The following is a 24,236-nucleotide window of genomic DNA, read 5'->3' on the forward strand; positions in this document are numbered from 1 at the left end:
CATTTCCATCGATTGTACAAGCACTTGGAAACTGTCCAATCCCTAGTTCATCAGGCATTTTCTTTTACGCTGCAGGCATTCTCCCGGTCTGGCGCCGGTCTGTGTCTTCTAGGATATAATGCCAGCGAACTCTTGTTTTTATGTCCACTATAACAGACAATCTCCTTTGCTTTTAACCGAGCGTCTAACCCCTCTGATTGGAGAAAAAAGACGTGCTGGTTTCCTATACATACTGTACCAGGAAGATGATTTCTTTCTATTCGAAACGTGTATTTTAAAAGTTTAAGAAGTAAAAACCTTACAGCGTACACAGATTTCTGAACTGATCAGGATCGTTATCTTTGTCTTATCCATAATAATGTTTACCGCTCTGTCCAGCAAATTAATAATAAACTTTATTTTATATAGCGTTTTAAATGAATAAGTAATTAGATTGCTCATAAACCTAATCACTTTTTCTACATAAACACAGTGTGATTGCTCTCTGAAAGTGTTTTTTTTATTTAGGCTCAGATTTCAACTATAGATCGTATTATTATAAACTTTCTTGGAAAAATGTCTTTTATGTAAACCATGTTTGCCATTAATTCATTTAGGGCTAGAATATGTTCATTGTCTTCCAATCGAGTTGAGTTGACATTAGAAGCTTGCCACGCCTGGACTGTTACACCAACGCATTAGCATGTTAAAGCGATTTCATTGAGGAGCCTAGCTTTCTTAACTAGTAAGTACTGTACTTCCTTGGCTTTGGAGGGGGGAGGTGTCTTTCGCTGGAAATCTCGCCCCCTTCTACTTTGAAAATACCTGTGAAACCGGTTTAATTCGTCACAGCCAGCACTCCCGCAGAGAGGGGGGTTGTACTCGTTAATGTCTTAGCCGGAACACATCATTATATCTCATTTTGTATTTCTATAAAAAAATCGTTTGCCCAGCTTAACACTATTGTTGTTATTGTTTTTATCCTGTAAAGCGCTTTGAGGAGCACAGCTTTCTCACCACTTAGATTACTTTTTGATACCATCCTTACACAAAGGAGAAACTTCTTGTATTTTCCGAGGACATGCAAGTGGAAAGATTACAGATTTTAATCGTCTTTTTTCTGAACCAGGGAAAATCTGATCATGTTTCTCTATAACAATAATAAAAAACTTTATTTTACATATCACCTTTAAAAGTGGCATCTCAAAGCAATACAGTAGATGTAAACCACAGATTTCAAAGTAAATACCCAGACAAACGCAAACGCGTTTTTAATAAAATGCTTTTATTCATTCAGCAGAGAGAGAGCGTAAAACCTGGGCGTAACAGCTGTTCCTTTTTCTGATCACTCGCTCTCTGGATAAACGTCTCACCTGTCCTGTTCTTTGTTTTCCTAATTTGCTGATTATGCCTTCTGCGATCCGCTCCTGCCCTCACACCTAAAGAAGATTATTTTAAATTTCTTTGCGCGGTCCATTGTGCAATTAACCCTTGTATGTGCTGTCCTTAAGGTGATATCACATAAAGGTGATATGTAAAATAATGTTTTTTATTATTATTATAGAGAAACATGATCAGATTTTCCCCGGTTCAGAAAAAACTTTGTCACTAGTATACTTTTACTACAGTCTTTGCTGTGCTCTAGAGGATCCTTGTGATATTTCGAGCTCTGGTTGAATGATAAGTGTCGCAGTTTAAATAAATTTCGTAGTTGGAAATTATGAAACGCTCTGTTTCTCGCTTGCCCTCCCCCCCCCGTGTATTGTCTGTTTTCTTTGTGCTGTCCTTTGACAAAACAAGGCTCGCCAGATAATGTGAATCGAAACCTGTTTTTCTAGCTTTTAAAGTCGTGCGATGTGTAAGCGGGAACACATCATTATATCTTACATATGAAAAATACATAATATAGCTCCCAAACAAACACAAACGTGTTTTTAATAAGATGCTTTTATTCACTCATAATTCGACAATTTCAGGAAGAATAAGGGAGGTCTGGCTTTTTTTCTGGAAAACCATAACTCTGGTCTTGTCCAGATTGACTGTCAGCGCCCAGGTCTGACAGTGCTGCTCCAGCAGTGCCAGGTTCTGCCGCAGCCTCTGTTCTGTGGGCGACAGCAGGACCAGGTCGTCTGCAAAGAGCAGGAACTCGATTTCTGTAATTAATGCAGATCAGTAAATCAAAGGACAAAACAATTATTGCGCCTGGCTCCTCAATGGGCTTTGACGTGCTAATGCGTTGGTTTAACAGTCCGGGTGTGGCAATGTTTTTTATTATTGTTATAGAGAAACATGATCAGATTTTCCCCGGTTCAGAAAAAAAGATCTAAAGTATACTAGTTTGTCACTCTTCTCATCCCCTCTTTGCTAAATGGCTTTTGAATAGAGTCACATGAAGAGAGAGGTGAAACAGCCCTACACAGCCCTGTCGCAGTACACGAATATAATTATATCTTATTAATTTCTTTAGATACGCGATTCTTTTAATACAGTCTTTGCTGTGCTCTTGGGGATCCTTGTGATATTTCGAGCTCTGGTTGAATGATAAGTGTCGCAGTTTAAATAATTTTCATAGTTAGAAATTATGGAACGCTCTGTTAAAAGCAAGGGAGTTTTTATGTCTGTTGCAGTTTTTTTGCAACATGAATATAATTATATCGTTATTAATTTCTTTAGATACGCGATTCCATATTATATTCCCTTTTAATCAAATTCTAAAAGTATGCTTGTTGACTCCAGTATCACGTTAGTTAAAGACTTCGATGCTTAAAATGTTTAGGGAGAAATGGAATACTGGTGTGTATGTTTTCTTTAAAGTACTGAGACCAGCCATATGCTGTATGTTTATGTTCCAAAATTAATATTGTTTATGGCCTTCACACGCGTTACAGTATGCTCCTATTCTTTTTATGCTCAGCTACTAAGATTTCCCTTCAGTGGTAAAATTCCATATAAATATTCAATACTTAAACGGGCACAGTTAAGACATTAAATATACATATACATACTGTATACAGTACAGTTTGCATACGGTTATATATTTCTGTTCCTAAATCAATCTCTTTTAGGAGCATGTAAAAGGCATGGTGAATCGATTCTCAAAAATTACTGTACTTTGAATGATTGGAAACAAATGCGTGATTGCGAAATGCTGTGGTGTTACTTTTACAAAGACGGTCAATGAAAAAAAGAATATGGACCAGGGCAATACTTTGAGTTTACAGATTGTCCAAGGTCATTCATTATTAATACTATTAGTAATATCTTCGTTAAAGACTTTGATGGCGACAGCTCAAACATGAGAGGTTGAGCTTTATTAGCTCCACCTTGCGGAAATTCCGGATACTATTATTTTGCTTGCAGTATTATAGGAGAATTTACGGTAACTAGCGGTATTTACCGGTAACTAGCGGTAGACTGCGTAAAGCGCACCGCAAAATAATGCGGTATAGCCCACGCATTTTTAATGGCTGCATCTGTACATGATGAATATCAGCTCTATGAGTGATAATTATGTCTAGTGTATGATTATACAGTATATGTGTGTTGGTCCCGTTATATGCTGACTACAACTTACAGAGTCAAGGAGAGACAAGAAAGTTTTACTGAAGGTGTCTGTCTGTATGTCCATATATATGTTAAAGTCACCTAATATTACAGCTTTGTCTAAATTAATAACTAAATCAGAGAGCAGTTCACCAAATTTGGCAAGAAACAACGCATATTGTCCTGGGGGTCTGTACACTAAAAGAATGTATGTACTGTAGATGATTCGGGTGCTATTTTAAGAAGCATTGCTTCAAATGTGTGAAAGTCATTAATCGTATTTAATTCAATACTCAGAGACTCACTGAAGATGGCTGCTAGGCCACCTCCATGCCCTGAGCAATGAGCTTTCTGTAAAAAAGTATAGCCATTAGGTGAGGATTCAACTAAAGGAATAGTGTCAGTGGGATTAAGCCAGGTTTCTGTTAGTAGGCACAGGTCAGAGTTGGTGTCAAGCACCATATCTTTAACCAGAACTGATTTGTTGCCTAGTGAGGAAACATTTAACAGTGAGCATTTTATGGCAGTTTCATGTTTTAACTGATTTAGGTTTACCAGTGGAATGGAGATTAACACAAGAGCCCCTAAAGGAACATCTGAATTATAATCTAGGTCTAGTGATAGTTGCAATAGTCTGTCTATTCACACTCATATCTGGTTCTGAATAGTAATGTGATTGATAGGATGCCGTGTGGTAAAGAACCTGGGTCGGTACAGGAGGTGAACTAGAGGTGGGAATACAGACAGCATGTGATTTAAGATCACATGGCTGAGGCCTGTGTGGTGCTCTTAGTAGTCAAGCAAGCAACTCTTCACAATATTTTGGGATTGAATTCACGATCTCCTCTGGTTAAGGTGGAGACCATCCCATTTATAAAAGCCAGGCCATTCCCAAAAAATGTCCCAATTAATAATAAAGGTTATTCTGTTGGAAGCACACCAAGTCTCTAACCAGCAATTTAGGGAGTATACAGATGCAGCCATTCAAACTGCACGGTACAAACCCATACTGCACGCAACTACCCACAAGCCACCGCAGCATACTGCGGTACATGATTGGCTGGCCAAAATGACCGACAAGGGCACTCATTAGTGAAATGATTTAATCATTTAATCTTTTTACTGTGCACATTTTAATCCGCTTAGTATTGAATATTTATATGGAATTTTACAACTATAGGGACATTTTAGTAGCTGAGCATAAAAAGAAGAGGAGCATAACGCATCTGATGGTCATAAACGATATTAATTAACTAAAAATTAGACACAAGAAGAGTATTATTGGACAATGTTGTGAGGCAAAAGAAATCAATAATGATATTCATTTAAAGATCTAAATATATTTAACGCATACACCCGACATTACAGGCTCTGCCTGCTCGCCTGCATGGTGACGTCACCGCCTTTCCCTCTGAATAGCTAGCAGGGACCTCAGTAGTCGGGCAGAGGATAGATCTCCATTTAGATCTCTATTCAGATTTAAAAGGTTATTAATAATATCTTCAGTGTCGCATTAACATTGGAATGTTCTTCCAAGTGCAAAGAGAGGCGATACTCAATGTGTCTCCTCTATAAATATTAAAATCCACCTATTTTCTAACTGCTTTATCCAGGACAGGTAACAGTTTATAATATTGTGGAATTTTTGGGTTCGGCGAGGACCGACACAGTGACTCAGACACTCGTTGAATGAAAAACAGCGCTTTAATTTTTGGCACAGCCTGAAAGTAGTTAGTGTTGTACAGTGATAATAGTTGTGGGTAATGTAATCCCCATTAAACAATGTGCTTATCGTGCAAATCCTGCTAAACTAAAAATTAGACACAAGAATAGTAGTGTCTGAATCACTGTGCCCGTCCTCGCCGAACCCAAAAATACTACAATATATATCTCTAAATATCACCTATGTGGGTTGTTCGTACTGCTCGTATTGAGCAGTATTTCTCGCATTGTGAACGTACTGTATGTACACAGTGGTCCTGCAGGGTGTAGGGCACAAGCCCACGTGAGCCCGAAAGTGTTGCATTATTAATAATATCTTCTGTGTCGCATTAACATTGGATTGTTCCTTTTTACAAGTGTAAAAAGAGGCAATACACAACGTGTCTCCTCTTTAACTCTTCAGTTTACAGAGAAATTTCACCAGAGCCTCACAACATTGTCCAATAATACTCTTCTTGTTTATCACTTTTAGTTTAGCATGATTTAAGCTACAGTTTATGAATATAATGATATCGTTATAATTTCTTTAGATACGCGATTCCATATTATATTCCCTATTAATCAAATTCTAAAAATGTCAATATAATGTCCATAATATTTGCTATTGTAGTTTTTCAAAGAAGCCTTTCAAAGGCTTGAGGCGTCTGTTAAATTGCCCCACTGGATAAATTGTTTGGAAATAATCCTTTTAAGCATACTGTAGTTTTGACCGCGGGCACTTTTACTCCCCCTCTTCATTTTCAAAGTAGAATAGGCCAACCTTCCAATGAAAGACAGTCCCCCTTCCCCAATGGACAGACTGACAAATGTTTTATTAGAAAAAGAGATTCACAACGCAAAGCTGTGTCAGTCTTCTGTGTACAAAATCGGTTTCAACATCATGGGTTTTTTTTTAAAAAGCTGTTGAGTAAAGAATAGGAATTTCCAAGTATTGTGTATATATTTGACCTTTACCTGAATGATAACAGGACATAAAGAAAAGGTTTCAGAAATCAATCAAACAAAGCTTTATTCCCATGCTTACAGGATTCCAGTTAGTGCGAAATTACCCATCGATGAAAATTACAAAAAGAGAATTAGCTCACCGATAGTTTTATGTAGAGGATGTGAAAATGTTCACAAGTAGAGGTCTTTTAAATGCATTTGGTTTGAAGGCTTTCTGTGTTTCCCTTGCGAAGATATGGACATAAGAATGGTCGTGCGTGGTAAAAATAATGGCATAAAAACGATACAGCCAAACACTTGTAGTGTGCTCTCTGGAGGCACCAGTTCTGTAGGGTTTGGGCATTTACGGGGACAATTATTAATTGTAGCAGTAAATAACAAAATGATTCTTTTAATGGCTTTAGAATCCAACCATGCGATATAACTCAAACAACGCACACACCCAGGTACTAATACACGAGGATACATTTATTAATACATAGAATATGCATGTAAACCTAATAGATCTTATCGAGAGGGTTATCAGAATACAAAAGGTATATATTCAATCAGTTACGAAGAGTTACATATATCAAGAAGACATACGTTCAGTATATCATTCATTTAGACCGTTTCGTAACTGATTTTGGTTACAACGTCTACATTAGATACTCAAAACAAGTACATAACTCTTAGGAATTAAATTGATATCAACTGCTTGGGATAACAATTGAATTCTCGAGCTGTAATGCATTGAAGTTGAATACTCATCCAACCTCTGGGGATTCAGATCTCCTGCGGGCTCTCTGGCTCCGTGCCAGGCTGTGCTGTGCAGCTTGCGACGGTGCGCTGCTGACGCTCACTGACCGGCTAGTTAGTGTTGGCTTTAACTAGCACAGTTTGTGCACAGGAGAAAATCTGACTGTGGGTACCAGCAAGTCAGGAAGAGGACCGGTTCATTCCTGATGAAGCGCCAGTTCTGAATACTGATTCAGCTGTCCACAGTTCCGACCTGTTCACGAGGCTTGCTGCTGTTGCTAACCTCGGGTGGATCTTTTGGTTACTCTCTGGCAACCTCCGCTCTCGACTCTTAGAACAAAGCAAAGTTCTGGCACTTGGACACACTGGCCGTTCCGTGGTTGTCCGGGCTGAGTCTCAGGATGGTCAGGAGGCGCGCTGCGAGAATGTCCTGCCCTTAGGAGCCTTTCTGCTCCTGGGCCGTCCTGGCCTGGAATTCTTCTCACATTCTCCTTTAGAATAGTCTTTCGAAAAAGTTCACAGAATTCTCTCAGGCCCTCTGTGTTGCCTGTTTTTACCTGGAGGAACTTCAGCTCGTTCATTGGCTGAAAGTTCCATGGGCATCAGAGTCCCACATGGGTTACCCGGCCCTACCAGTCCCTGATTGGTTGATCAAGGTGAGATATGAGTCATTTACTCCTGACACCTAGGAATGCAGTCTAGATGTCCATCTGGCACTCCCTAGACAGATAGGCGCCAATGGATGACCATTTATCATGATAGCCAGGCTTAGCTAAGTGCATCCCCATTTGGGAGCTGTCCCTTATCAAAAGAAAACATCTTTAAATCAGCCTGCATGAATAGTTTCTCTGTGGCTGCACCACAGAGATGAACAGAGAGATGGGGCCTCATCTGGGAAAGCACCGCAACACTTAATTCTGTCTTATTAATAAGCCTCGCCGCTACACACTTCTGCGACTTTTGTAGTTACTCCAGTCCACTAGAAGCAGGCAGCCACTTACGGTACTTTTTGGACTTTTTGGACCGGTTTTCCTGAAGTCCTCCCTGCAATCTACGTTTGGGCTGGTCTGTGGCATGTGGCCTGACCAGTCTGGCTCCTGGCACACTTCTGGTTTGTGTATAAAGTACATTGTGAATGTTTTCACAGCCTTCACTTTGTCGATTTTTTGCCATTTTTTTGACCACGCACAAATATTCTTATATTGCGGGGACTGTGGCCAATTCTGAATTGACTGAGTGTTCTGTCTCAGCTGAATCTATCCCTCAATCTGTTTAATATCTAATAATGTGCTAATGCGCCCTTCCAAAATGCGAATTCAATGTTGACAAGTGTTACAGTGTTACATTCCGTATATTGCCTCCATCCAATCCTTGTGGAAATGCGAACAATTCAATGCAAAATATATGCCTTTTTATAAGTAGCAATTCATTCCTCACAGGTGGGAGTAAGAGGAGTTTTTTGTTCTCATTTCTGATTTCTGATTGTTTACAAAAAAACAAAATAAAAAATTAGATAAGCCATAAACTTTACAAGAAATAAGCAGCTTTCTGATACAGGACAGATGGAACATTTAGGTAATAGTAAACAATATACGTAGACATGTTAGTAATTTTTAATCATTAAAATTTACTACTTACACTCTGTTATTATTATTTTTTAAATCATTCAAGATACAATAGTGAGTAATTAGTGATGTTGAATATAATACATAATAAATATATGAAAATAGAATGAAAAAATAATGGAACATTTAAGCTGTGTTGGTAGAAACATATATAATACAGTTTGAAATGGCATACTGTACTTAGCAATTCCACTAGTAGATCAGTGACATATTTACAAAAGGAGAGACCAGATACCATTATACTGTAGATGGCAGAAATTGTAACATTCTCATATAAAAGGCTAAACAAAATCTGGTATAACTATGAAACATATGTAGGAGAAGGAAATCAACAACAGACTATGAAACAAAATATGAATTTTTTTTTTCCAGGTCTATCTCAGCAGGAGAAGTAAGGCTTGCACATGTTATTACCTGTGACCCTGAGAATGACTTCCTGCCAATGGCTTTGTCCAATACCCAGTATACACTCTCTGAGGATGGACACAAAAGTACTCAATACAACTTTAGGGCCTTGGAGATCCAGATCATCAACCGCTTCATCAGTGGTAAACCAGTCATTTCCTTAACGGTAAGAAGTGAAGATGTTCTGTGGTTTCTTCTTTCTAACTTTTTATCATGTTGCACTGATAACTGAAGGCAAAGATCTACAAAACCATTTCAATCTCATTTAACCACAATGTCATGGTAAAAGTGATTGTATTATGTTTCTTATTTTGTTATTAGATTTATAGCACCTTGTATCTGTCTACACAGATATGTATGATGGGATAAATTAATATTATTACAGGATTAAATTATTATTAATATTATAATAGGATGTATGAATATTTATTACAGTATCTCTGCCTGTTTAAAGGGTTTAAAAAGCAGACCCACAACAAAAATAACAAAACTGCTGATTTCCTTGATTTAGTGTATGTGCCTTTCAAAGCAATAAAACAATAAATTAATATTAATAGTTCATATCATCAGTTTATTCTAAAAAGGCACTGTGTCCCTGATGTATAGAATTATCCATACACTATAAATGGGAGTGTATGTGTTAGCTGATTGGTGGAGTAATATGTGTACAGACATAAATATGAACTTCAAGAAACAACTGTATTGTTCAGCTACTAGTACTGAAATGGAAAGATAGATGTAATGGTTTTCTCCAATTAGTAATTTTACATATATTATTTTTTACAAAAACACAGAAAATATCACTATGCTAAAGATGCTTATGAAAGGTGTACACATTTTTTTATATTTGGACTATAAATATATTTTATTTTGTATTGAGTCTATAAAACATTTAATTTTCCTTTTCTTGTTGCAATACTTCAGACAATCCCAACAGTGGAACTAAATAATGTTCAGACAATGCTTTCATTTTTCAACCAGATGAGGGAAAAAATGGTAAGGATTTAAAACATTTATTTTGGTGTTTGTGTTTGGTCTTCTAAAGACTTCTGCTACATAGGACCCATTTGGTACTACTTAATTTTACAGTTTACTGTATATTTTTGATAAGATGCTTATTTTTTAACATCACAGAAGCTATTGAAAATTCCATAACCTAATCAACAAATAGGTTTACATGGAGATAACTGTTTTTTCGCAGTCCTGTATTTAGAGGCATGAACATCAAGTTATAAAATTCAATTTAACATTTTTTTTTAAAGAACCATCAAATAAACCCGGAATTCCTTGAAAATGTCCTCTGGTCTTCAAGATATGAGAAGACCCGTAAATACCGATATTTACTAGGATAACAATAAAAAGGGCATGACAGTGTTATAATTAAATTGTTTGTTAAATCAGTAAAGCCCAACTGAGAACTGCACTTTTTAGAGATGTAGAAGTACAGTACATGCTGTTACCATGCTGCTACCCCTTAATGACCCCAAACTACTATATAAATGTTCTATAGACAGAGCCACTTCACCTTTCCCTTTTTGTGAGACATTGCTGTTATTACGCTGTTTATTCATGTCAACGGTAGCTTTGTTCTGGAGACTACTTGAGCTATTATTTGCAGAAGTATAATTATAATCACAAAATCTATCCGTAAACTTTTTATAGGAAACTTTGCCTTGGAGCTCCCAGAACTACATCATGAATGAGATGAGATTTGTCAGTGATATTTCTGCCGCACTGTCGACTTTAAGAGTGGCCATTGGGTTTCTGGTTGTGAAACCTGAAAATCCAGATCGGCTGCTTATTAGCTACATCAGAAAGGAGCTTTGCATGGAGGAGAAATCACAAATATTCAATTTGCCGGTAATTTCAAATACTTTCTTCTACAAAATATTAAAATAAACTTTTCTTAGTCAAGAAAGTTCTGCTATTTACTGGTAATATCCCAGGTGTCGTACCCTTATATACCCCAAGTATATCCATTTTCTAATTTTCCAGTTCGGCTGGCTAGATACACTCGCACCACATCTACTGCACCTAAACTCACAGTTTCGCACTGAGGTCTTTCACACACACACATATGCCGGCATACAAGTTCATAAGACACACATACACAACAAGAATAAATTTTGAATATTTTATTACATCCTTAAATTCTTAGATTATGTGTTATGCTTCGTGAACATTTTAGTTATAATTTAATTATAACACGCTATATTTAGTTTTACCTTTACATGTATCTCTTTAAACAGCTGTGTAACAATATCACTTATTCCAATTGTCTGTCTGTTCTTATACAACTGCTCAGGTATTTTCCGACAGTCCTGCTCAGACCAAACACCATTTGATCATCCATATTTCTTTTTCAGCTTCTCCTTAAACACACTAATTACTTTTCACCCAGTATTCAAACACCTTTCCACAAGCTGTAACATCCCACACACCCTCTGGCAGACCTAACTTTTTCCTCAATTTCTCTTCAGTTTCCTTCAACCTCTTCTCCTTACTCACATAATCTGAGAGTTGTACAATCTTCTCATCACACCACTTTTTATTCATTCTGAAAACAACAATGAAACAACAAAGTGCATCTGGGCTTCCCGACAAACAATAAAAAGCTCGCAAGGGATCGAACCGGGTCTTACAACATCCAACCCACCACTACACTTCCCTTGGGCCAGGGGAAATACCTACCGGCTTGGCGAATGTACACACAGCTCTACACAGCTTATATATACTTTTATCTACACCCTCCCCCTGCTGTCTTTGAGGTAGCTTTCTCAAGAAATTCCAGGTCTCAGAAAGCACTTAAAACATTCCTTCCTTATCAGGGAGTGTAGTATAAACATTCCGTCCCCATCAGGAGTTCAGTACAGGGAGGGGGAAGCACCTGTGCTAAAGCAGGAGTGAAGGTTGAGTTTAGCATTTTAATTCAGCACCAGTTCACAGCTCCTACCACTACAGTATATGGGTGCAGAGTTACATACAGATTCTGCTAGCAGGTTCAGTATTAAATATATCTAAATATTTGTGACATATGACAGGTGAAGAATTTGAACCTTTTGAGCCAAGTATTGTAAAGTTTTTTTTTAATCTGAGAAATATTTTCTGTAAATAGCTGGAAATATTCCAATAATATTACTAATAAATAACACATGCAGTCTGTCCTATGCAATCTGTCTAGAGCAGTTAGGTTTTTTTAGTTTTTTCAGTAGACTCTTGATTATTTTTACAAGTGAGAAATGTATTCATTTTTGACTGGATGAATTAGACATGCAAAATATTTAAGAAGGCTTGCTTGAAAGAATAAAAATTTAAAAAATGAAACGTGTGTGCATGTGAATAGACAGAATGTAAGTTCTGCTCAGTAAAAAGTAACTGTTTAGCAGCAGTCTGGAGGAGTTGTTAGGGATCTGGACCCAGAACTGGAAGGTTGTGGGTTAATGAAGCACTTCTGTTGTACAATTGATTAAGGCACTTCAGTTAAAATTCTTCATTAAATACCCATCTGTACAAATATATTTTGGTTTTGATGAAAGTGTTGGCAAAATAAATTCATAATACATATACATAAGGATTTAAAATATAAATATATAGTGATATACATAAAACATATTTTAAAAATCAATAACATTTTTATGACTTTCTTTCCCTTTTACAGACATTATGCATAATCCTTGTAATCCTAACACATATCCTGACACATTAAACTGGATATTCAGTAGTAACATTTACCTACCGTAGGTTTCAGCAACTAATTATAACCTCTAATGTTTACAAACAAGAAGAGCTCATTTTTGTTTATTTAGTTGTCCAGTAGCTTACAAATTCCTGAATTTCATCCAACAATAATTTAAAAGATCCCAGATAATCAACTTTTAACAACTTTACTGGGCTCCAGTATCCCAGCTCGTTCACCCTCTGTATAAAGAAGTCCTCAATGCATGTCCACTTAATTTCTACCAATGTGCATATCTCCTTGGGCTACTTTTATTTTTGTTGCATTGTCTTTATGATATACAGTACATGTACTCTACTTTTAGGACTGTGTGTATCATTCAGTGTTAGCAACTAAAGTAAGTCATTCTTTTTATATTTAACTGTCCATTTATATAGTGCCATTTGCAATAGAGTAATTAGTATGATTATAAACTTTTCATAATACAAAAACCCATTTGAACATGAGATAAATGTTACAAATTTTCTTTTGCAGGTACTGAAAGAAAGCAAAGTGAAGCATTGCCAATCACTCTGGCAGCTGCTGTCAGCCAAGCGGGCTGCTCTGCTTGTACAGATGAATCAGGTAAGTCAGGCTGTTGGATATGTGTTTATAGAAGAATTACTTAAAAAAAAAGAGTCATGGCAAAAGACCATTAAACAGGATAGCTGTAGTAGGATAGTCAAATCAAATCAAAATCAAATCAAAGTTTATTTATCAAATGCACAACAATACGGCGTGCAGCAGTAGTTGCTGGCAATTAAATGTCTTTTTCTGCAAGCTCACAAAAATTATAAGAATCACAAAAATCACAAAATTGAGGTTACATTTTTGAAATTGAATAAAAACTCAATGTGAATAGAGCTGTTATGTGACCATGGTGTATGCAATATATACATGTAGTGCAGTTATGCTGAATATAGTGAGAATTGTGTGTCTATGTAGCCATTACAGGTGATTTGCTAAGGAGCTACAGGTTGGCTATTTAGCAGTCTTATTGCCTGGAGGTAGAAGCTGTTCCGTAGTCTGTTGGACTTGGACCGAATGCTTTGGTACCGTTTACTGGACGGTAGGAGGGAAAACAGTTTGTGACTGGGATGACTGGGGTCCTTGAGAATGGACCTGGCCTTCTTCAGACATCTAGCTGAGTAGATCTCCTGGATGCTTGGTAGCTCATAGCTGGTGATAAGCTGCGCTGAATTCACCACCCTCTGCAATACTTTGCGATCCCGTGCGGAGCAGCTCCCATACCAGGCAGTGATGCAACCAGTCAGGATGCTCTCAATAGTGCACCTGTAGAAGTTGGCCTGGATATGTGATGGCATGCCGAACTTCTTTAGCCTGCGTCTTGCAGATGTAAGGAGTTCAATTAGTGTGGCATTCCTGAAACATGGATGGCATATGGTATGAATAAATGCTATTATCCTAGAACAGTGGTTCTTAAACTGTGGTACGCGTACCGGCAGTGGTACGTGGAGTGCCGCCAAGTGGTACGCCAAATGACCCTGGAACTGTGTCGTGTGCGCTGAAAAATCGGGACGGGTTTTCATATTTTGTATTTTAATACGTATCGAATACGCAGCCTACGTACTACGATACAGTGCGCGCTAATACTTCAGTGGACACAAGAGATACTCTGTAATTCTATACCACTCTATAGGAATGCGTGCTTCGGATGCAAGTGACCAATTGTATTTAAAAAAAGCTACTGTATCTCCAGCAAATAGGGAGAAAGGAGAATGTGCGTGATTTTGGAACAATGCCAACGTTCTAAACACAGGAATGCATAGAAATACGTGCTACGAACGCAGGTAATCTTGTGAGCACACGAAAGCGTGATAACAGAAAAATATTTAAGAACTGTTCTAATTTGAGAAAAATACACAGAGTGTCTCTGTGTTTCGCTCCCATGCGCATGAAATAAAAACTTTAAATAAATACGGAAACGCGGAAAAATGCAAGCTTGCGTATTGCTAAAGCAGGTAAGCTACACTATTTTTGAAGAACCTTATTTACCTTGGCAAAAGAGCTGACACGTATTATGTGTAGAGAAAAGCTGCTAAACAGCTCGACCTGCTGCCCCCCTCCCCCTGAAAGACACAGTCATTCATAGAATTATTGAAATGAAGGATTATATCAAAAGTACACTGATAGAGCGCGTTAAGATGAGCAGATGTTTTTCACTGCAATTAGATGAGTCTGTAGTCGATTTGGCCAATTTGCTCGTTTATGTTAGATACGAGTTTGAGGGCATGTCCCATGAAGACTTTCTGTTCTGTAAACTGCTACCAACAGGAACTACAGGAGAGCACATATTTCAGCTTCTGAATGAATTTATCGAAGAGAATGGCCTCGACTGGATAAAATGGGTCTGGGTTTGTACAGACGGTGCTAGAGCAATGACAAGCCGACATAACAGTGTAGTTGCACGAATTAGAGAGGTTGCTCCAGAAATTAATGTATGCATTACAACATCCACCGCGAGACCTTTGCCGTCAAGAAAATGCCTGACGATTTAATATCTGTTAGACTCTGTTGTGAATTGTATAAAGGCTCGAAAAATTAATTCACATCTGCTTTGCTCAACTAAACAGGCTCACCCCTCTCACTGAAATTGTGCTTTTTTATTAGTTGTTGTTAATGTTTTTTTTTTCTGTAAAACACTTTGAGAAGCCACCTTTAAAGGCGCTATATCAAATAAAGTTTATTATTATAATATTTATTATATGTATGTGTGAGTGTGTGTGCACGCGCGCTCATGTTGGTCATTGAGAATTTCTGGGGTTCCTATGAGATCATGACTTGTAGGTGGTACTTGGATGCTTTGGTTGGATTAGGGGTGGTACTTGGTCCAAAAAGTTTGAGAACCACTGTCCTAGAATGTACACAAATAAAGAATCCTTGGTTTGTGGCTATAGCTGATGTCTTGCATGGCAGGACAAAGAAGGCCATTGTATGATCTTTACAGATCTCTTGGGTGGATGTTGTCATGAAGGTTAATTTAAATGTAATAATTAAATAATTTAAATCAAATAATTAAGTATTCCAATAGAAAAGTGTGGTTGTTTTTCCTAACCAGGATTTCTTACCAGGATGCCTTCAATTTCTTAAATCTTAAAAATTAAAATAATTTAATTTGAACAAGTGTCTCAGAATTAATATGTGGATATCTGAATTGTTCATATTTTTTCCAATTCATTTGATAATAACCTAAAGAATTATTTTCAATTAGTTTACAATTTATAGAGGAGTTAAGTAAATGATATGGTGACACTGTGTACATGTGTCCTAGTGGTTTTAAGTTGTTTGTGTATTTTCTAGAACTGAACCTGAAAAGAATGTGGTCTTTTGATGTGACATCCTTTCTCATCCTGCATTTTCTATTTCATATTTTTTTAATTCTGAAAGAACCTTTCTGTTTCTTCAACAGAACCCCTTCTTTATGTTAGACAAACAGTTCCAAGATCAGCTGAATGAAGAACAAGACAAAAAACTGGGCCCAGCTTTAAAAACAGTTAACCTTGACTGCTTCATCATTGCTTTTCATGACTTCATTATGAACCTGGATGCTCTGGGTATTCAACCACGCTGGACGTAAGACTTTACTATTTTAAATAGGCATAAGAAAGAATTGATGCTCTAGGTATTGTAGGGAAAAATAACCGGTTCAGGGACGCCAAATATGTAATCATAGTGGCTCTCTGAAGGCACCAGTTCTGTAGGGTTTGGGCATTTACTGAGACAATTATTAATTGTAGCAGTAAATCACAAAGTTGATTCTTTTGATGGCTTTAGAATCCAACCATGCGACATAACAGTTAAAAAACCGGGTACTCTTAATCACATTTATATTTGAAGAATATTATTTTATAAATAAAATCATGTTGACGTTGAAATGATACTTTATGCATTAATTTTTAAAGCAGTAGCTGTAACCTTCTTTTTTTTTAAAAAAAGAAGAGTAGCCACAACCAGATGCAACATCAGAAAGATATAGCATAAGCAAGGGTCTTTTGTTTTTATTCTCAAACCTATATAGCCCGTAAAATCCGAGGATCTTGGTGACTACCTTTCTCTTTAAAGGACCAGGTTGACAGGTTGACAGGTTGAAATAACATTAAGAGTTGCCATCAGCAGGTGATACTGTATATCAATGCCTTGATGTGGTGGATCCAAAGAACATGCTGGCACAAGCGTGGCCAAACACCGAAAGAACAAGCATCAGATCCAGAATGCGTTATCATTAAAACCTTGAAAACTTGAGCAGAATAGTTTTGCTTTCATAGATTTCACACAGGGAAACACACTCCACAGAGTTTTTCTCATATCTTGGTCTTAATCACCACTCTGGGGGGTGCACAGGTGATAAACTCGTATGAAACTGTATTCACAATCCAGCAGGATGTACATGTGCAGATCTTAATTACAAATAAATGTTATCTACATGTAAAACCACAAGAGCTACAGAGATATGCTTTGGAACTTGATAGTCTCCATGGATTTGGAGACAAATAATAACAATAATAATTACACTTATATGACTGCATGTACAGTATTTTAGTCCTGCCTGCTTCTGTTAAACTTAAATACTTTCAGCTGCACTTCTGAATGATCCACATCCCCCAAAGCTTATTCCATCATGTTGAAATCTGGTTGGTCAGTATCACTTAAGATACATCTCTGTTTTACTCTAGGATATTCTATTCTATGTACTGTACCATAAACTCATAATGAAAATATTTGGCTTTGTCCTTAATCATAGCACCTCCCTTCACATTTTTTTTCATATTTTCTCCCCTGATGAGCAGGTTACTAACTTCCTACATTTGATATTTCCATTTAAATTTTCATTTAAAAAATATTGACTTATTATATATATACCTATTATTACACCATACAGTATGTTGTATTGGGGAAGATAATTCTCAGGAAACCGAATTACAGAAAGTCTTTGGCTTTTATTGCTGTAGGTGTTATAACTGCTTTTCATCCCCTAGATTTCACTTGAAGCAATTACTAACCAGTAAACTTCCTCCAAACCTGAACGCTTTACAATTTGATTGACCTTATGCAGTATGGGAGCTACAGAATACATGTTTTCTGTAATACATGACAATCCAAGAATAAACAAAGGTGCATTAAACAAATGGTATTGTTTGAGATAGAAGGTTTCAAAACATTAAAACACAAAAGACTCTTTAAATAATTAGTACAGAGTTGCATACAGATGCAGCCATTCAAAACGGGTGGGGTATTTCGCGGTATACCGCGGTGGGCGTGTCACATCAAAATGCAGTTTCACACGGTGTATCGTGTCATTTGACGTCATGCCGGAAAGTATCCGGAATCACCTTGTAAAACCGCCAAGAGGAGCTAATAAAGCTTAAGCTCTCATGTACAGCATTTGAGCTTTTAAATTTAAACTGTGTATTACAGCATGTTAATCATCAGTCATTAAAAAGTTGGTATATTTTATGAGAGCAAGATTGCTCAGTTGGACAAAAGTACACAACCTACCTTTATCATAAATATTTTAATTATGCAGAAATATTTTATGCATCAAAGCCTTTACCGAAGATATTACTAATAGTATTAATAATGAATGACTTTGGACAAGCTGTAAACTCAAAGTATTACGCTGGTCCACATTCTTTCTAACCGTCATTTTAAACGAAAATACTTTTATTTTTTTCTTTGACAAACACCACAGCATTTTGTTGATCTAACTAACGAGGACAGGACATTAGCTAGCCAATACGATAAAGGAATGACTTTTTTTGCTAATTTCTTTAGCACATTTGTACAAGCACTTGGAATCTGTCCAAGCCCTACTTTGTCAGGCATTTTCTTTTACTGTAACAGACATAAAAACTCACTTGTTTTTAACAGAGCATTTAATAATTTCTAACTACGGAAATTATTTAAAATGCGACACTTATCATTCAACCAGAGCTCAAAATATTACAAGAATCCTCAAGAGCACAACAAAGACTGTATTAAAAGATACTTGTATCAGATACATGAGAATCCAAGCTTTTTTATCTATGCTTTCTTTTCCATATACCAGATATTATGGTACCACTTCAGAAGGGTGTCAGCCAGTCAGATTCCAGGAATCTCAGTACTTTAAAGAAAAAATACACACCAGTATTCCATTTCTCCCTAAACAATTTAAGCATTGAAGTCTTTAACTAACATGTGAAATAGCGTGTAAAAAAGTGGTAGTTTTAAGCTTTTCTGCTAATATAATATGGAATTGCATATCTAAAAAAATTAATAACGATATAATTATATTTGTGTACTGCGACAGGGCTGTGTAGGGCTGTTTCACCTCTCCCCATGTGACTTCCCCAGTAGCCTGCTGGTCTACATGCTGGACTAGTAACCCACAGGTTAAAGACTAGAGATGTTGGTAAGAAAAAGATAATTTTGGGAAAGTTGAGGAATACACTGATAACAAGAACACTTCCTAATGAGGTTAGGCATACTTTTGATGAAGATGATGAAGTTAACAGACTGTATGTTTACATAGATACTGAAATGAGGATTGTATTTTAGATTTTGTGTAGTTGCTAGCATTGAACTGTGTTTTGGATGCACATTAATTGAAGGAATGGGGCCATTTCATAATGGGTTTCTAACACTGTGTATAGTTCCATCCACACAGTGCCTTTACTTCCATCCATTTTCTAATTTCTTTATCCAGTACAGAGGATTTTGAGCCTATCCCAGTAAGCAACGGACACAAGGCAGAATACACCCTGGACATAGCGCCAGTCCATCACAGGACAGACAGACACAAACACACACACACCAGGGTCAGTTTTCCCATAAACCAATTAACCTACCAGTATGTTTTGGAGTGCGAGAGGGAGTCATATCACACATATGGAGAAAAACCATGTAACCCAGAGAGAACATGCAAACCCCCCACACACAGGATGGCAGGAATTGAACCTAGGACCCCAGTGCTGCAAGATAGCAATGCTAGCCACCTCGCTACCATTTGAAATGGATGGATATTTTAGTTACCTTTCTAGTTCACAGGTTTGCATGCATCATTTAATTTTGAAAGCCACTGAGACATCAGGTACTACTGTTGTATTTATGAAAAAGAAACAAAACAAAAAGCATACTCACAACTGTGCCATCCTACTCCTTGGTTAATACATTTTATTATTTATAAACAGTTAACATTGTTAGCAAAATATTTTGAATTATATTTTACCCTATTTTTTCTTTAGTTTTGTATTTAACTTATTATATGATAGTCAGATTTAATGCATATTTGAACAATGAAAATATATTTTTACAAGATGCGGGGGAAAGTGCAACAACTTATTACAGTGCTGAATTCAATATTATTGATTACTAATAGTTTATGCTAACACCTAACTTTCTTAATTAGATGTATTTAAAACAGTGAACTAAGTGTAACATAACATTCAGAAATACAATCGAGAATAGTTTTGTGGTGTTTGTATAGATGAAACGTTTCTAAAATGTATAACGTAACAAAATTAAAGACGATTAAAATCTGTAATCTTTCCACTTGTATGTCATTAGAAAGTACAACAAGTTTCTGCTTTGTCTAAGGATGGTATCAAAAAGTAGTCTAAGTGGTGAGAAAGCTGTGCTTAATGATAATTAAGGGACTTAAAAGTAAAAAGAGATGGTTCATATTGCTTGACTAATTTTAAAAACTAAGTTGTAAATGCAGACGCGATTGATGTATTAAGCACCCCAGGCAGCAGAACTGAGCTCTGCGCCTCCTCCCTCTCTCTGTGCCGTACCGGGTCTAAATATCTAAATATCTAAACATACAGTATGTATCTATATAGCATGTAGTGTACAGCCTTTTAGTATAGATTACACTTTTCTAAAATGTATTTAAAAAATGAAAACGATTAAAATCTAATCTTTCCACGTTTCATCCCAAAATCCCAAGAAAAATAAATCTAAATGGGGAGAAAGCTATGCTGAAAGTTTATTAAGATACTTAGGAGACAAAGATATCAATTTATGTTGTATTTGTCTGATTGTGAATCAAAAAATACATATAATTAAACACGCATTTGCGATTTAAATCAAAACGCGATTTAAATCAATATAAATGTTTATATTGTTACGCATACTGCACAGCCTCCATTTCTCTATAAAAATTTAAAAGATCGTTTGCGCAGCCTAAGAGGGGGGGTCTACTCTCAGTGACAGCTGAAAATCCTCCATACACCCAAGTGAAAGATTAATAATCCCAATGTAAACGTCGTATTTATAATTTGTTGATAATAGAAATGTTAAGTTCTCTAAAGCTTTATGATAGTTTACCCAAGCAGCAAAAAGTCAGCTACACTGGGAAGATGCTACACCGAAGATATGATTAATAACCTTTTAAATCTGAAGAGAGATCTAAAGGGATCCCCCCCCCCACACACACAAGATAGAAGCAGGAAGCAGAAGCAGGGTCAGTTGCCAGAAGGAAAGAAGGTGACTATTCATTGTTATTAAAAATGACTTAAATTCGATCATGTTGTGATATTTAGAAATATAAAAAGTCAATTAATTATCCATAATATTGCTATTCTATTTTTTCAAAGAAATGTTTGTTAAAAGAAAAGTCACGGCACCGGCTTGATTTGAACACACAACGTGTGGGTTACTAGTCCAGCACGTAGACCAGAAGGCTACTGGGGTAGTCGCATGAGGAGAGGTGAAACAGCCCTACACAGCCCTGTTGCAGTACACGAATATAATTATATTGTTATTAATTTCTTTAGAAACGCGATTCCATATTATATTAGCAGAAAAGCTTAAAACTACCACTTTTTTACACGCTATTTCACATTAGTTAAAGACTTCGATGCTTAAAATGTTTAGGGAGAAATGGAATACTGGTGTGTATTTTTTCTTTAAAGTACTGAGACCAGCCATATACTGTATGTTTGTGTTCCAAAATTAATATAGTTTATGGCCTTCACATGCATTACAGTATGCTCCTATTCTTTTTATGCTCAGCTACTAAGATTTCCCTTCAGTGGTAAAATTCCATATAAATATGCAATACTAAAACGGGCACAGTAAAGACATTTAAATCTTTCTACGACCGAACAACACACCGCGAGTGCCCCTGTCGGTCAACCAATCATGTACCGGGGTATTTTGTGTCATCATGACGCGCGATGACGTAGCCAATTACCCGCTGTACGTGTCTGTACCGTGCATTTTGAATGGCTGCATCTGTATATCAAATTAGGAACATGTACAGTAACAGGTTTATTCCATGCTGAAAAGAGAAGAAAAAAGCCCACAACATTTCTGCCATGGAGTCATGGAGAAAGAAGACCTTGTATTTTCCTTCTTCTCTTTTTCAGCATGGAATACACCTATTACTAATTCCATATAAATTCAAACTACAGTATGGAAAAATGAGTGTTAAGAAAAAAACAGGACATTTGATTACTGGTTACCTTATATTTAAAAAATGAAATAAAAAATAAGATACAATGACGTGTTCCTGCCTAACTCAAACATTGCGTGACGTTAAAAGCTGTAAAAATGGTTTAGATAGCATTAAGTCACCTTGCTCTTACAAGCGGCTGTTAAGCATAGTTTTTGTTAACACAACACAACTTTGTCTGTCAGTGAAAAAAATGACAGCGGGCACTTTTCCTTTCCCCCATATTCTCATGTACAAGTAGAATAGGCGAACCTTTCAATGAAAAACAGGTTCCTTTCGTCCAAGACTGGCAGGAAACAGTCAAAACTTGCCACACTCAGACTGTTAACTCTATCAGCCATTTTGACATAGCAATAGACAAAATGAAACACTTGGAGTTTGTAAAGTAGGGCATTCTGAACGAGTTAAACTTTGATGCAGGACCAATTGTATTTCCCACAAGCTATACTGCAGTGGCAGTACAGTAGCAGTTTGAAATTATCCGTTGTTATTAATAAATCGATTAGCTTTGAACATGTTGTGATATTTAGAAATATCAAAAATGTCAATATAGTGTCCATAATATTTGTTATTTTAGTTTTTTTTCTTCTATTTTTTGTATGGAATAAACGTATTACTTGTTCCTTTGCAGCTTACGCATGCTGAAACAGCTACCCACCTGAACTATATCAAATTAGGCTTTTATTGATGCAGGTTTTTTTTTTTACAGAATTGCTGAAGTATTTCAACCTTTCTTGCATGAAAAAGGGATTGAAGTGCCCAGCTTGGAGAAGTTTGCTGAATCTCTTCATGTGGATTTCACGATAAATCTGGCCGTTTCAGTGTGGAAAAAAGCAGTGCAAATCAGGAAATTTTGACATTTCAAATCTTGTGCATCTCACAACTATAAATAATTAATTTAGAAAAAAAAAACTTTGTTGCTACTGCATGTGCATTTTTTATAATATATATAGCAGTCTTTTGTAGCTTTGCTAATATTGCAGAGTACCTGGTCTGTTGATTATATGGCAGTTTCTCATAAGAATGCAATAGAACACAATAGTAAAAATGCATTTTGCATACAATTCATAGAAAGGTTATTATGAATTTCAATTTCAATTAGATGGTCTTGATGCTGGATACTAAAAAAAAAACATGGCATCTTACAGTCATTCTTTAAGCAAATATCTTAAACTTCTTATGCTCTTTAGGAAAAAAAAAGCTTGCTAAAATATATGTTAAGTGTTAAATGCCAATTAAACATATAATGCACAGGGAGATTGAATTTATGTATACATGAAGTATTAGCTTTAGTTTAAATAGAAATTATGACCAAGATCTGGGAATTATTACATATAATATTAGGGAGGAATCAATTAGCAAAGTACAACAAATATTAGTTTTCTTATTAACTATTGTTTTGTGCTTTGATATTTTGCTGATATTCTTTTTCCCTTTGGTATTATGTTATTTCTAACATTCATATTTAGATGTTCATATAGGTATTGTATTTGATGTCAAACTACTGTCCTTGAAAATGATCAGAAAATATCATGTTAAATGTTAATTGGTTGTTATTAATTGGTGTTATGTAGATTATAGAAAAATAAAATCATGTTTGATTTTGTGACATTGGGATTTGTCATTGCTATATGAAATATTACTATATGAAAAGGGTGAAAAAGCACACCAGAAAAGACAGCCACACTCCTAAACAATGAAACAAGGAAATCCTAAACATACTGCATGTCTGTGTATGTATAGTGTACAAAAATATTATTGTGTACCAAATCTTGTTCTTGCTTGAAGATGTATAAAAAAACTTTAAGGTTTCTTGGCTTTGCTGATTTGTATAATTATTGTACAACAATAATTTACAAACCCATGCAAGCATAAGCATTTATCATTATCACAAAGGGGTTTTTATTTGTTATTCCATAGCTCTTTACCAAACATTGCTAAATCAAACAAAGCTTATGGGTTCTAGAATGGCTCAAACAGTAATCAATTGACCTCCATATTCCAAGTGTCACAGTTTGATCCTGGATCAATGAAGGACAAGGATTCCCAAAGCACTTCAGAGCACTTCTGAGGGGAGGGCAAGACTAGGTGTTGTTACAGGCTAATT

General features: G+C 36.3%; 1 protein-coding gene across 1 annotated transcript in view; it reads left to right on the plus strand.

Annotated features, from left to right (window-relative positions):
• Positions 1 to 23,738, plus strand: part of LOC148815784 (E3 ubiquitin-protein ligase rnf213-alpha-like) — a 186,014-nt gene extending 162,276 nt beyond the window's left edge. Inside the window, exons 65-70 of the mRNA XM_088904872.1 lie at positions 8,925 to 9,123; positions 9,882 to 9,953; positions 10,620 to 10,817; positions 13,168 to 13,257; positions 16,103 to 16,266; positions 22,839 to 23,738. Of these exons, the coding sequence (XP_088760998.1) occupies positions 8,925 to 9,123; positions 9,882 to 9,953; positions 10,620 to 10,817; positions 13,168 to 13,257; positions 16,103 to 16,266; positions 22,839 to 22,986 (871 nt within the window). The 3' untranslated portion in view covers positions 22,987 to 23,738. The remainder of the gene's footprint in view (positions 1 to 8,924; positions 9,124 to 9,881; positions 9,954 to 10,619; positions 10,818 to 13,167; positions 13,258 to 16,102; positions 16,267 to 22,838) is intronic.
• Positions 23,739 to 24,236: the final 498 nt, after the last annotated feature.

The sequence above is a fragment of the Atractosteus spatula genome, chromosome 24 (genome assembly GCF_055471065.1).
Source record: "Atractosteus spatula isolate fAtrSpa1 chromosome 24, fAtrSpa1.hap1, whole genome shotgun sequence".
Taxonomy (NCBI): Eukaryota; Metazoa; Chordata; class Actinopteri; order Semionotiformes; family Lepisosteidae; genus Atractosteus; species Atractosteus spatula.